The sequence below is a fragment of the Felis catus genome, chromosome X (genome assembly GCF_018350175.1).
Source record: "Felis catus isolate Fca126 chromosome X, F.catus_Fca126_mat1.0, whole genome shotgun sequence".
Lineage (NCBI taxonomy): Eukaryota > Metazoa > Chordata > Mammalia > Carnivora > Felidae > Felis > Felis catus.
This window is the reverse complement of record NC_058386.1, coordinates 46,272,875-46,286,313: the sequence shown is the minus strand read 5'-3', so window position 1 is coordinate 46,286,313 and position 13,439 is coordinate 46,272,875. Positions and strand designations below refer to the sequence as shown.

At 41.0% G+C, this 13,439-nt stretch overlaps 1 protein-coding gene across 15 annotated transcripts in view; it reads left to right on the top strand.

Annotated features, from left to right (window-relative positions):
* HUWE1 (HECT, UBA and WWE domain containing E3 ubiquitin protein ligase 1) overlaps window positions 1-13,439 on the top strand; it is a 169,169-nt gene that overhangs the window by 134,639 nt on the left and 21,091 nt on the right. For 13 of the 15 annotated variants that reach the window (XM_045051044.1, XM_045051042.1, XM_045051052.1 and 10 more), the window contains 12 exons: window positions 3,048-3,259; window positions 3,704-3,886; window positions 6,468-6,640; window positions 6,994-7,142; window positions 7,900-7,975; window positions 8,810-8,908; window positions 9,497-9,630; window positions 9,818-9,986; window positions 11,334-11,562; window positions 12,195-12,373; window positions 12,658-12,747; window positions 12,907-13,061. In XM_045051044.1, the coding sequence (XP_044906979.1) occupies window positions 3,048-3,259; window positions 3,704-3,886; window positions 6,468-6,640; window positions 6,994-7,142; window positions 7,900-7,975; window positions 8,810-8,908; window positions 9,497-9,630; window positions 9,818-9,986; window positions 11,334-11,562; window positions 12,195-12,373; window positions 12,658-12,747; window positions 12,907-13,061 (1,848 nt within the window). The remainder of the gene's footprint in view (window positions 1-3,047; window positions 3,260-3,703; window positions 3,887-6,467; window positions 6,641-6,993; window positions 7,143-7,899; window positions 7,976-8,809; window positions 8,909-9,496; window positions 9,631-9,817; window positions 9,987-11,333; window positions 11,563-12,194; window positions 12,374-12,657; window positions 12,748-12,906; window positions 13,062-13,439) is intronic. The other 2 variants (XM_045051051.1, XM_045051053.1) reach the window with 2 other exon arrangements.

Below are 13,439 nucleotides of genomic sequence, written 5' to 3'. Positions count from 1 at the left end.
AAAATGTGTAATTTGAAAGGTATCTGTGGTTTGTCTACATAAGGGTGTCTAAGGGACAGTAGAATAAGCCAAATAGACAAAATGGCTGTTTATCTTCCAGATATACTCACACCTGTGCAAAGACACCTGATATGGTAATAGTATTGGTAACATAGAACATAAGGAAAGCCTAAATGTTTATCAGAGCTGTGGGAAAGAAATGTCTTGATATGGAATTGATCATGTTCCCATATACATAAAAGGGGTGCCCAAGGAGATTTTTTTCAAAAAGGGAACCTTGTTTGGGAGGCTATATTTTAATTTCATGGTTAGTAAGCAGTAAATGGTCTGAGAGTAGAGTAGGGGCATTAATGTTGCAGGCAAAGAATATGAAATCAGCTGCCATTTTTAAGCTAGTTTTACTTTAATCTGAGTTTTTTAAAATACATACAAAAATATGCAATTCCTGAATGAGTCGTTAGTTTTTCTTGGATGACTATTACCCAAATTAAAACATTAAAAACTCCACAAAAGTTTACCCCTTCATGCCTTTCTACAGCTCCCCCTCCCTTTTAAACTTCCATAATGTCAACCATTATCTTGAGTTCTGTTGTCATAGATTGGTTTTGCACTTTATATAAATAGAATCATACAGTGTATATTCCTTTGTTTGCAATATCCATTTTTGTGTGTGGTAGTAGTTTATTTGCTGTATAGGATTCCATTGTGTGAATGTAACACAGTCTTGTCCATTCTAGTGCTAATAGACAATTGGGTAGTTTTCCATTTTACAGGTATTGAAAGTAGTGTTGCTACAGTCCATTCTTATATATGTCTTGGTGAACATATACAGTTGACTCTCGAACAACGCAGGGATTTTAAGGGTGCTGACACCTCCTTCCCCTCTCCTCACGTATGTAGTTGAAAATCTGCATAAACTATTGACTCCCCCAAATATTTTACTAATACCCTCCTGTTGACCAGAAACTTTACCAATATCATAAACACTCCATTAACACATATTTTGTATGGTTACATATATTAGAGGGAGAAAAATGTTATTACCCCTGAGAAAAAATAAAATTGTAATTTCTGCTTGGATCACTAATTCTTAGATTGTTGCAACTTTGAGCTGAAACTCTTAAATACAAATTTGCTTGTTCACAATTTTTTTAATTAAATAGAAAGAAACAATTTAATCAAAACTATTTAATTTCAAATGAAAAGGCAGTAAGGGAAATAAAGACTTGCTAATGGTTTCAGTAAAAAAAAAAATGTAGAGAAAATGTATTTACAGTATGGCACCAATATATTGAAAAAAAATCTGCATATAAGTGGACCCACACAGTTCAAATCCGTGTTATTCAAGGATAAACTGGATTAAGTGTTTCTATTAGGTGTTAACATGCCTAAGGAGTAGAATTGCTGGTCTCTTCAGCTTTAGCAAATGGCACCAAAAGTTTTCCAGAGTGGTTGTGTCCATTTATATTATTACCAAGCACAGCATGTGGTATGCTTGCCATACCTCCTTGCCAACACTTGGTATTTTCTTATTTTTCATTTTAGCTGTTCTAGTGGATTACTACAAATCCACTAGATTTTGCATTATGGTTAAAATATCCTTTTCTGTATTGGCTATTTGGATATTCTCCTGTGAGGTGTCCAAGTCTTATATTCTTGTTCTCTACTGAATTTTTTACATATTCTAGATACAAGTCCTTTGTGGAGTTATGTATACTAAATATACATTAGGCTTTTATTTCAAAGCTTTTACTCATTATGCCAGTTGTAGTTAATATAAGCATTCCTTGTGGAATAAGACATTTAATTGCAAATTTATTAAGTATCTATTATGTGTCACATGACCTTGTGGTACTGGGTACTCCTAGGTGATTTACAAATACTGTTGATTAATCCTTACCTCAGCACTAGAAGGTTGTTGGTATTGCTCCCCTTAATAGAGAAGTAGAGAAGGCTCAGAAAGGTTAGTAACTTGTTCAAGGCCAAACTGCAGAGTAACAGGATTAGAATTGTAATCCAGGTCTCTGGTTATAAATCCAAGTCTTTTACTACATCACCCTGCTTTCCCAAATTGCAAAGCTTTTTTTCCAGTTTTTACTAATAATGTTACATAACATATTTACACAATTTTGTATTTTATTCAGTACTGGGGAATTTTTATTTCTAATAGTTCCATCTTAACCTAGCCACCGTATCTAATTTTCCAGACTCTAGAATTCTTCAATGCAGTTTTTATTGAGGCAAAATTTACATAAAATCAAGCATTTTAAAGTGTACCGTTGAGTGGCATTTGGTACATTCAGTGTTATACAGCCATCCTTTCTAATTAACTCCAAAATTTTGATCCAATATCTGCTTAAATGACAATAGAACTAAGCTTCTTTCTAATATAAAGAATTATCAGGACAGAAGTCCTTGTTAGAAGGAACAAGTCTCACGTAATTTCTTTCCCTTGTTGGGCCTTTTTTTGCTATTTACTTTGCATTAAATATTTTTGCATATCTATCTGTGGCTGTGCTGTTTCTCTTTTAAATGCCTATTTTTAGCCTAGGGTCCTTAGCACATTATAGGTATCAGTAAACATTACAACTTAATTGAATACGTGAAGGCATTATAGCACTTAATTATGAACAAGATTTGAATCCTTGCCATTGGTTAAGTTCTTTGCACAGGCCCTGTTTCTTTGGGCCTCATATTACCCATCTGTCAGAATGGGAAAATACTGAACTTGCCTTAACTGTTCTATAGGTTTACTGTGAACAGTTCTTTTAAATACCACACATAAAAATGTTTTGAGAAATATCAAGTAACCTATAAATGAAAATGTGTAAACTAGTGAGAAATGAGTGGAGTTTAAAAGCATAAAATCTGGATTTGCTCACTTAGTTTGTACTTTCAAACCTTGGTTTTCTCATCTGTAAAGTGGACCTGATAATCACTGACTGGGTGACTTGAGGATCAACTTTGTGTATGTGTACCTTGTTGATGTGCAAACAATATGGCATAATTATGCTTGTGAGTAAATGTCATAATTAATGATTTTTCAGGACTGCAGTGTGCTAGCCTTTGTTCTGGACCACCTCCTCCCACATACCCAGAATGCAGAAGACAAGGACACACCTGCCCTGGCCCGCCTATTCCTCGCAAGCCTAGCTGCTGCAGGGAGTGGCACAGATGCCCAAGTAGCCCTTGTGAATGAAGTAAAAGCAGCTCTGGGACGGGCACTGGCTATGGCTGAGAGTACAGAGAAACATGCCAGGTAAAACCCATGCCTGACCTAGTGCTGATAATCAGTAGCATCTCTTTACTCCATTCTTGGCCTGTGGGATTCCTAGCACTTGAACAAGAGTTCTGGTCACACTGGCACTGTATATTCTCTGGTCCTCTCAAATAGTTCTAGTGCCTCAAAATACCTAGAGAACTGATTACATTTGGAGGAGGGTAAACAGCTTAGAACAAAGGGATGTTGTCATTATAGTTCTGATATCTTCAAGAAATTGAGCAGATTATTCAGTCTTATTTTTTAAATTACGTGTAAAGAAAATTAAGAATGCTACCACTCAGGGAGTGAGCTCTCACCTGTTTAAATGTTACTTCCAGAAGGAAACACAGGGCACCAGGAGGGTTATCTGAGGCCGGTTAGTTTAAGACTCCTAAGAATGGGCAGTATTCATATGATAGAGGTGTCAAACTTCTCTCCCAGGCTTCAAGCAGTGATGTGTATCATCAGTACTATCATGGAGTCCTGCCCCTCAACGTCCAGCTTCTACAGCAGTGCCACAGCCAAGACCCAGCACAATGGCATGAACAACATTATTCGACTCTTCCTGAAGAAAGGACTGGTTAATGACCTGGCAAGAGTGCCTCATAGCCTGGACCTGTCCAGGTAAAATTATTCCTGAACTCCAGCTGCAGGCTTTTACCCTCTCTTTAATCATGCTGCTTTTATTTCTTCATTTACTTGTGTTTCATGTATCCTCACCAGAATCAGTAGTGAGCCACTGGTGTGATAGGAAAAGTTTGGGTATAGGTGGGAACCTGAGTTCTTAGTACTGTGGTTTTTAAGCAAGGCACTTGCCTTTCTTTAGACCTTGGTTTTCTCATTTGCTTCAAACTCAAGAGTTGGACTGTATCAGTAATTTTTTCCCCAAGATTCCCCCATCTTAATTAAAAGTAACCTTTTATTATAAGATTATATGTATATCATGAAAAATGCAGATGAGCAAAAGTAAATACTGGGTTTCTACCACCAGATATCACTGTTACTTTACTACATTCTTCGATGGTTTTTTCATATACATACAAAATGTATTTTTTACTAAAATGATATTATATATGCTGTTGTATAACCTAGGTTGGATTAGGGTTTTTTGTTTTTCCAGTTATAAATCTCTACCTTGCTTTTGTAAGTAAATTTTCATCATATATAACACCCAAATCCATATTCAGGAATTTTTGTCTGAACCAGAATCTAGTTACAGACCTTGCATTACGTCTAGCTATATCCTCTGAATCTGTTATTCTAACACAGAATATTAATTAATTTTTTAATTTTCATTTTATTTCTGCTAATGACACTAACTTGTTAAGGTGACCAGGCCTGCTGTCATGCTGAATGTTTTGCCTTCTAGATTTGGTCCATTTGGTTCCTTGCAGTGTCATTTAACTTGTTCCTTTACTCCCTGTTTTCTGTTAACTTCTAATTAGAGCTAGAGGCTTAATGGAGCAATTTGAAATTATTGGTTAGGATATATCATAAATGAGGTGTATCTCATATTCCATCATGGGGAGACACATCTCTGAACTGTCATTAATAATCATGATAAAATTGACTTACTCTAGAGTAGAGTACTGTTAAATTTCCCCCCTTCTTATTAGAGAGTAGCCTATATTACTGTTTTGGTGCTATATAAATGTCTGGTTTCCTATCAGCCGTATACCTAATTAATGATCTTAACACCAACTGATAATCCTTTCCTGTGTCAGTTTTTTTGGGGATTATCAATGACTTTTCTAATTTCTGTCATTCCTTCGACATTATTAGCTGGCATTTTTCTGTGACAGCCCCAGTTCAAGGGGGAAAGTCTGGTTACCCTGAAATACAGTTCCTACTTAAGAGGCAGGATAAAAACTTAATTTTTTTTCTTAAGTCACTAATTTTTAGAGTAAAGTCAAAATAGATTTAATCACCACCTCAAATGCAACTTTTCTCTGGTTTTTCTATTTTTATTGATTTTTTTTTTTAAGCCAGTGATTGAATTATTTGGATCTCTGCAGTCATTATTCTTTTCCATTACACCTTTGGCCCATGGGGCCTCTTCAAGTTGATTTTTGTCTTCTTGATACAAGCTCATTAATTTTTTAAAAACATTTAAAAATTTTAGACTCACAGTGTAATGAGCACCATATGTTTCATGTAGATTAACCAGTGGTTATCATTCTGTCCTATTTGCTTTAGTTCCTCCTCTCCTTCCCTCTTTTAGGAGCAGAGTCATTTGAAGTTCATTGCAGACAACATGATGCTTAACCTCTGAATACTTTAGCATGTGTCTCCTAAGAATAAACATTCTTATACGTGGCTAGAATATCGTCACATCTAAGAAATTTTACCATTGATATAATAGTATTCAACATGTAGTTCATATTCCAATATCCCCAGTTATTCCAAGTATGTCTTTATAGCTTGGGAGAGAGCGTTTTAATCCAGCATCCAGTGAGCATCACTAATTGCATCTGATGTCATGTGTATCTTGTTTTTTTATGACAGTTGACTATTTGAAGAATCTGGAAGGCGCCAAATGTCTCATAGAATATTCCATAACCTGAATTTGTCTAATTGCTTCCTTATGGCTAGGTTCAGGTTAAACTTCTGGCATGAATACTACATGGGTGATATTTGCCCTTGGTGCATCACATCAGGAGACACATAATGCTAATTTGTCCCATTATTGGTGATGCTAAGTTTGATCACATAAACATTAGCTTTCCCTTTTGTACTTAATAAATGTTTTTTGGGTGATGCTTTGAGTTCATATGAAGATTACATGAATATCTTATGCCCTGAAGATTTTTAACTCAGTAGGTTAGCATTTATTGGTGATCCCTGCCTGGATCGCTTACATTGCTGTTCGAAAAGTGAGGATTTCTGATTTTCTCATTCCTATTTATTAGCAGGCATTCTTTTATAATGAAGATTCCTTCTGCTTATGTTTGTATCCCTGTGGCTGCAGTTTCTTTTTATATTTAATATGGTATAATCCACTACCGTCAATTATTTTTTATTCTCAGATTTGGCCTGTGGTAATGACCCCATCAATTTTTTAAAGCCTTCTGGCACAACAAGATGTTCCAGGCTCACCTTGTACCCTCCATGCCCCATCCCCTGGAATCAGTTGTTACTCTGATGAGCCTTGGTTCCTTTTAGTGCAGGTTTCTGTGCTAAGTCCGTCTCTGTATCTTTACCTCAGTCCAAACATGGCCAACACAGTCAATGCTGCTTTGAAGCCTTTGGAAACACTTTCCCGGATTGTGAACCAGCCTAGTAGCCTTTTTGGCAGCAAGAGTGCTTCTAGCAAGAGCAAGTCTGAGCAGGATGCCCAAGGAGCTGCTCAGGACTCCAATAGCAACCAGCAGGACCCAGGTAGGGAATTAGAGCCAATGGACTGGAGAGCAGGCTGGGTGGGCATAGTTACTTTATGGGCATGGCATCACAACTCTTCTGGCTTGGTATTGTTTCCCTGGGAAATTGCTGGCCTTATAGAGATCTGTCATAGTGGCGTGGGAATCTGCCCCACAAAGAATTCCTTAAAATTGCAGCCTTATTTGGCTATCCTCACACGTAGCCTTGTCTTTTCCTTTGTCACCCATTCATTTTTTCTCTGAGAACTTGTAAACTTGCCCAGGGAAGGGACCTTATTGTCTTCCATGCTTGCCTCGTGGTGCCCTGCATATAGGCACCCTTTGATTATTTTGCTGGTTGGTTGATTGTTTCAGGCGAGCCTGGGGAAGCAGAAGTGCAGGAGGAGGATCATGATGTCACTCAGACAGAGGTGGCAGATGGGGATATCATGGATGGGGAGGCTGAAACCGACTCAGTGGTGATTGCTGGGCAGCCTGAGGTGCTCAGTTCACAAGAGATGCAGGTAGGGAGGCAGATCACCCAGCATACCCCTTTTGCGGCGCTAAACAGAATCCCCAAGTGGTGTGGGTGGGTGAGTACCTTAGATCCTTGCCTCAGTGCTGTCTGCTTTGCACAGGAGCACAGATGATATGCTTAGTAGATGTTCAGTAAATGTGTTTGAATTGTATTAAATGAGAGGTGGGGATAAGGCCAGGATGCCATCCATGTACTATGAAATGGAATGGATCCCAGCAGGAATCCCAGACTTAGGCACAGGTGAAATGTGGATGTAGAAAACTGGCCTGAGCCCTTTGGGCCCAAGGTCTTTGATTTATTTGGCGCTGGTCATTAATGGAAACTCCTTAATATCACTGTTGTGCCTATAGCACCAGGTCTCACTGGAGCCATTCAAACAGCTATTTTCTAAAGACCCTAAAGAAAGCATTGTGATTTCTGGAGCTGGTAGCAGTTGTAAGAAATGGGGCGTACAGTCCTAAGCTGCTAGCTCTGAGGAGATCTGCATGTATTTCTGGATAGTATACAGACTCGCCTGGTCTGAGATAACTGGGATGAACCCATTTGAAGGACAGTCTGAGTGTGGATTGACAGCACATGGTAGTTTCTGTGCTCTTAGCACCAAATGTGTGGTGTTTATGCAACATTCTCTGTCACACGTTATCCTGGAAATATGTACTCCCTTGCTGGCTTTTTTTAGGGTTTCCATGCTAGCGCAATGATAGACTTGTGTGCATCCATATATATGTTCTATTTCTCTCCAGGTTGAGAATGAGCTGGAGGACCTGATAGATGAGTTGCTTGAGAGGGATGGCGGATCTGGGAACAGTACAATTATAGGTGAGAGCCCCAGAACTGAGTATAGCCTTTACCTTTGCCTCAGTCTCTCTTGGGAGGACCCTTTTTCTCATCATCTGCTTGCTCAGCTCTGCCTAAGGGCTCATAGCCAGCCTAGATTGCTGCTTGTCTTGATGTTGACGATCTTACAGATGAGAAATTCACAAACCATCTACAGACCTGTGGCGGATCTGAAGTGTTGCCTATGTGGGGGAGGTGGAGGGGGTGGCCATCAGTATAAATGATACATCAGGCACATCAAGAGTGTTTTTTATTCATGGAATCCTAGAGGAGGCTGTAGAGCCTGTAGGGTGAGAAAGTGCTTTCCTTGCAGTTCTTTAGCAAAATCCAGGGGCTTTCCGCCTCTGAGTCTCAGTAGTGTAAAAAGTGTGATCATTCCCTAAGGGTGGCCCGTTTTTACAACTCAAATGGAAAACGGCAAAGGTACCCTACTGTCACCTGGCTCCAAGGGTCTATGTGTTACTTGTTTTTATTTTATTGATGAAGGAAATCAAAGGATAAACGGAAGTAGACCTGTATTCTTAAATTTGACAAGACTTTTCACACCCATTATCCTCTGTGGTTTCACAATTAGTGGGATTGGCAGAGCAGATGTGATCATCCCATTTTACAGATGAGGAAACTGAGACTCAGACAGGTAAAGTGACTGGCCAAGCTCACCTAGCTAGTCGACAGCAGAGAACCTAGGTCTTCTCCCTCATCCAAAAAAAAAAAAAAGTGGATATCTGCTGGGTGTACATAGCTACTTTAGACGCACCCAATCTGGAAAGGGAAGTCCTCTGTTGTTCAGTGAAGGCTCTGCTCTGTAACCTTCAGTGAGCAGAAGTGGAGAGGATGAATCACAAGAGGACGTGCTGATGGATGAAGCTCCTTCCAACCTCAGCCAAGCTTCCACCTTGCAGGCCAACCGAGAAGGTGAGAGTGCCGAGGCCAGAAAGGCCTCCCTTCTTGCCCTGCACGTCTGACAGACACTACACTAGGGTTTTCCTGGAGGCAGCTGCCCACATGTGCAGAATAAGGAAGCATCTGTCTGCATGCGCTGACATATATCATCCACTTTATACTCAGCCAGTTTTTCAAATAACATGTTACTACTGCTTACCCAAAAGTTTGTCACTTCTTACTTGGTTCGCTTTCTTCTCACCCACCTGCTATCATCGCTCCAGATTCCCTCTTACCAACAGGATGCAGTCAGTAGCAAAGTAGAGCTGGAAAGGCAAGGGGGCACCAGCAGACTTGGCCAAGTCCTAGACCATGGCTCCTGAAGCACCACCCTATAGCCAGCCTCCACATTCAGCCACCCTGCTCAGCGTGTTGATGCATTGATTGGCACTCTCAGGAAATCAGGGCTGGCTCACTAAGTCTGTACATCACCCCAGATCTGGTTCTTCCTCTCCTAGAGTCAGATACCCCATCGCCTTCCCACTCAATCTGCCGGCCTGCCACAGTAGCCTGTTTGCTAGCTGCTCAGTATAGTCCTCCAATGTGCTCCCTTTGTTTTAGATTCCATGAATATCCTGGACCCTGAGGATGAGGAGGAGCACACTCAGGAAGAGGACAGCAGTGGCAGTAACGAGGATGAGGATGATAGTCAGGATGAAGAGGAGGAGGAGGAGGAAGATGAGGAAGATGATCAGGTGAGGGGGGACTGTGTTTGGGTTGGTTCAGACAACCTCTTCCATGGGAACACAGAGCTGGAGAAAACCAACAGTCTGGGTTGCTAGCCTCAGCGCCTCCCTCCCTCATGTGCAAATGTGGCCATGACATCAGACTTCAGAAAACCCTTACCTCCAGCAATTCTCCATCTCCTATTTTCCCCTTAAGGAGGATGATGAAGGTGAAGAGGGAGATGAAGACGATGACGACGATGGCTCTGAAATGGAATTGGATGAGGATTACCCTGATATGAACGCTTCTCCCTTGGTCCGATTTGAGCGCTTTGACCGGGAGGATGATCTCATCATTGAGTTTGACAACATGTTCTCCAGTGCTAGTAAGATACAGGGGCTCAGCTGGGTTTTATCTCTTGATTCTTATACCCTTCTTTAGGGTAAACCAAGCAGTGAACCAGAGCAGCTATCAATCTGATACAGACAGCACTTCTTTTCCTATGCTGACTTCCTGGGGCAAGGGATATCTGAATCCATCTCTCTCAATAAATGTATACTTAGAAGAAAAAATTGTGAGAGGCTGCTTTTTGTTCTCTCCACCTCAGTAAACAGGCAGCCATTTTAGAGCCTGGACAACTTGATGATTTGCTTGAATTTTTTTTTTTTAAGTGAGACCAAGGCTGACTGCATCACGCACCCATGTGCACACTACAGTGACAGGGCAATCAATTCTTATATCTGTAACACTGGATCTTGAGAGTTTGAATGAACACCTTTGAGCTTGGCATTGGGGAGTAGATTTGAGCACATTCACTCTGTTCATCAAGGACGCATCTTTTCGGAGGAGAGAGTGAATCTCTTTCCTTCTCCTCTATCAACATCAAAGTTCACTTTTAGCATCTAGTTCTTAAAATCAAGCTGTCTTGAGAAGGCAGGTCTTGACCCCAAATCACAAGCATGGTATAGCAGAAAATACTGAACTGTGCTGGTCTGTTGTCTTGGCCAAGTAGTCTCTTACCTCTTTGAGCCTCAGTTTGTCACCTGTAAATGAAAAGTTTTTTTTTGAAAATGGGTTGTATTACATAATTTTCAAGGTGCCTTCTATTCTGTGATTTTTTTTTTTTACATTTTTGTGATTTCAGTCTTCCTTACGTTGAGCCTCCCTTCATTTAGTAAATCAAATTGAACAAATGTTTGAGGATGCCTACTATTTCCTAGGTACTAAGAATACAGCAGTGAAAAAGAAAACGGTCCCTTTCCCTCAAAGGAGCTTATGGTCTATTAGGAATCATAAGTAAGCAGGCATTACACTGTAGTATGGTAAGAAAGCCCAGAGTAAAGGGTTATTAAGCCAATCTGTAGAATCTGAGCAAGTGACATCTGGGCCAAAAACAAAAGAGCAAGTATAAAGAAGGGGGAGAGGATTGGAGTCTTCAAGATGGAGGGAGTAGCATGTTTCTGAGGGGTCTAAAAGCATCACTGTGGCTGTAGTGTGGAAAATGGATTGGGAGAAGGTACTAGTTAGGAGACTGTTGCAATATCTAGGTAAGAGATGGTGGCATAAGCTATGGTAGTGTCAGTGATTATACATGAGGCATGGGAATGAGGGAGAAAGGACAAAGCTCAGGTTTCCGTGTGAGGAAGTAAGGCCCAGGAGACATGGCTCTGGTTGAACAACCTTGGAAAAAATTTCTTTTTGACACTGACCCCTTTACATATTGTCCTTGCAGCAGACATCCCCCCATCCCCAGGAAATATCCCTACCACTCACCCACTGATGGTACGCCATGCAGACCACAGTTCTCTGACGCTGGGCAGTGGCTCCTCCACAACACGTCTCACCCAGGGCATCGGGCGCAGTCAGAGAACCCTAAGGCAGCTGACAGCCAATACAGGCCACACCATTCATGTTCATTACCCTGGGAATCGCCAGCCCAACCCTCCTCTTATACTCCAGAGGTGAGTTACGTTTGTCCCATTTCTTTTTGGGTTATATGTGCAGCCTTCTGGAGAATACCAGATTGTATCTTTTTGCTTCAGTGTCCTATGTATACATTCAACAGTCAGTGAATCATTTCATATGCCAAGCACTTAACACTTTAAATATAGACATGATGGTATTTCTGCCTTCAGGCTTAGAGTGTAGTGAGAAGAAAGGACATAATAATCCATGTACAGGCAACAGTGGGTATACAAGAGAGATATATCCTAACACAATTCCTGGAGTTATCAGTGACACTCACTGTACAAGGAACTATGGAATAATATGTGACCTCAACCCAAATAAAGTTCACAGACAGATGGAATGGTTAGAAAGATAACTAAGATTTATGCTTAGTGGGGCACCTGGCTGGCTCAGGCGGAGGAGCATTCGACTCTTGATCTCAGGGTCTTGAGTTAGAGCCCTGCATTGGGTGTGGAGATTTACCTAAATAAATAAGACTTTAAAAAAAAAAAAAGATTTATGCTTAAGTATGATCAAGTCTATAATAGCATTAAGCATTTCCTAGAGGTTACAGAAAGGATCACAACAACAGTTGCAACACCCCTATGGATTACAGTGACCATGGCACTCCACCATCACCCTACAGGTTGCTTGGTCCTTCTGCTGCTGCTGACATCCTTCAGCTGAGCAGCAGCCTTCCCCTACAAAGCCGAGGCCGAGCCCGCCTCCTCGTGGGCAACGATGATGTCCACATTATTGCCAGATCTGATGATGAGCTGCTGGATGACTTTTTCCATGACCAGAGCACAGCTACAAGTCAAGCAGGCAAGTTTGGTGAAAAGGGAGGATACATAGAGTTTTTCGCCTTCTACTTTTTCCCTGCTGAGGGAAAGGAGAACATTATCTGCCCTGCCTAGAGAAACCACATATTATAGGGGCAGAACCACTTGATAATTTAGCCAAGTTCAAAACTTTTACTATCTCTGGATACCTGTGATGTGCCAAACCTTGTGATAAGACATTGGGTCTTGTTAGAAAAATATGGCAATTTTTGCATCAGATGACATGTGACCAGGCCGGGAATCTCATTCTCTTTTGTTCCCTCACAGGGACCCTGTCCAGCATCCCCACAGCCCTAACCCGCTGGACAGAGGAATGCAAAGTTCTTGATGCTGAGAGCATGCATGACTGTGTTTCAGGTATGTGGTAGCTTGCTTATCTGAGCAGTAGTGAGCCTTCCACAGCTAGGATGAGTGCATGGGAGAATGTTGCCCTCATTCTCTGGCCACAAGCTCTGCCTCTTGGCTTCCTTCCTCACCTCCCCTGAGCAACCTCTGATCTTTGTTTCTGTGATCCAGTTGTTAAAGTGCCCATTGTCAATCACCTGGAATTCCTGAGGGATGAGGAGCTGGAAGAAAGGCGGGAGAAACGGAGGAAACAGTTGGCTGAGGAAGAAACAAAGATAACTGACAAAGGCAAAGAAGATAAGGAGAACAGAGATCAGAGTGCACAGGTGATTTGCAAGGGCTGGGAGGATTCATCTTTGGCTATGTCTGCCTTTACTTTCATGTGGTTTTGGCATACACATAGCACCAGTCATTGAAGAATCCTGGGATGTTCACATTGAACTTGAGAAATGATTCATTCCAAATTCACCATACATTCACATGTTTTTTAGGAAAAAGAATTCAAACCCAGAGGGAAAATTATTTCTCCATTGTCTCTCACTGGGGAAAACTGGAGAAAGAACCAGAGTGGCTCCTGACTTACCAGTCACACTGTGTAATCTCTACCTTCAGTGACTGCAGCTAGATTAGAAGAATGAATTTGATTATGCCCATGCTCTTGGGGGTTCAATTCCACTTCACTCTCTGAGGATTGACTTAACAAG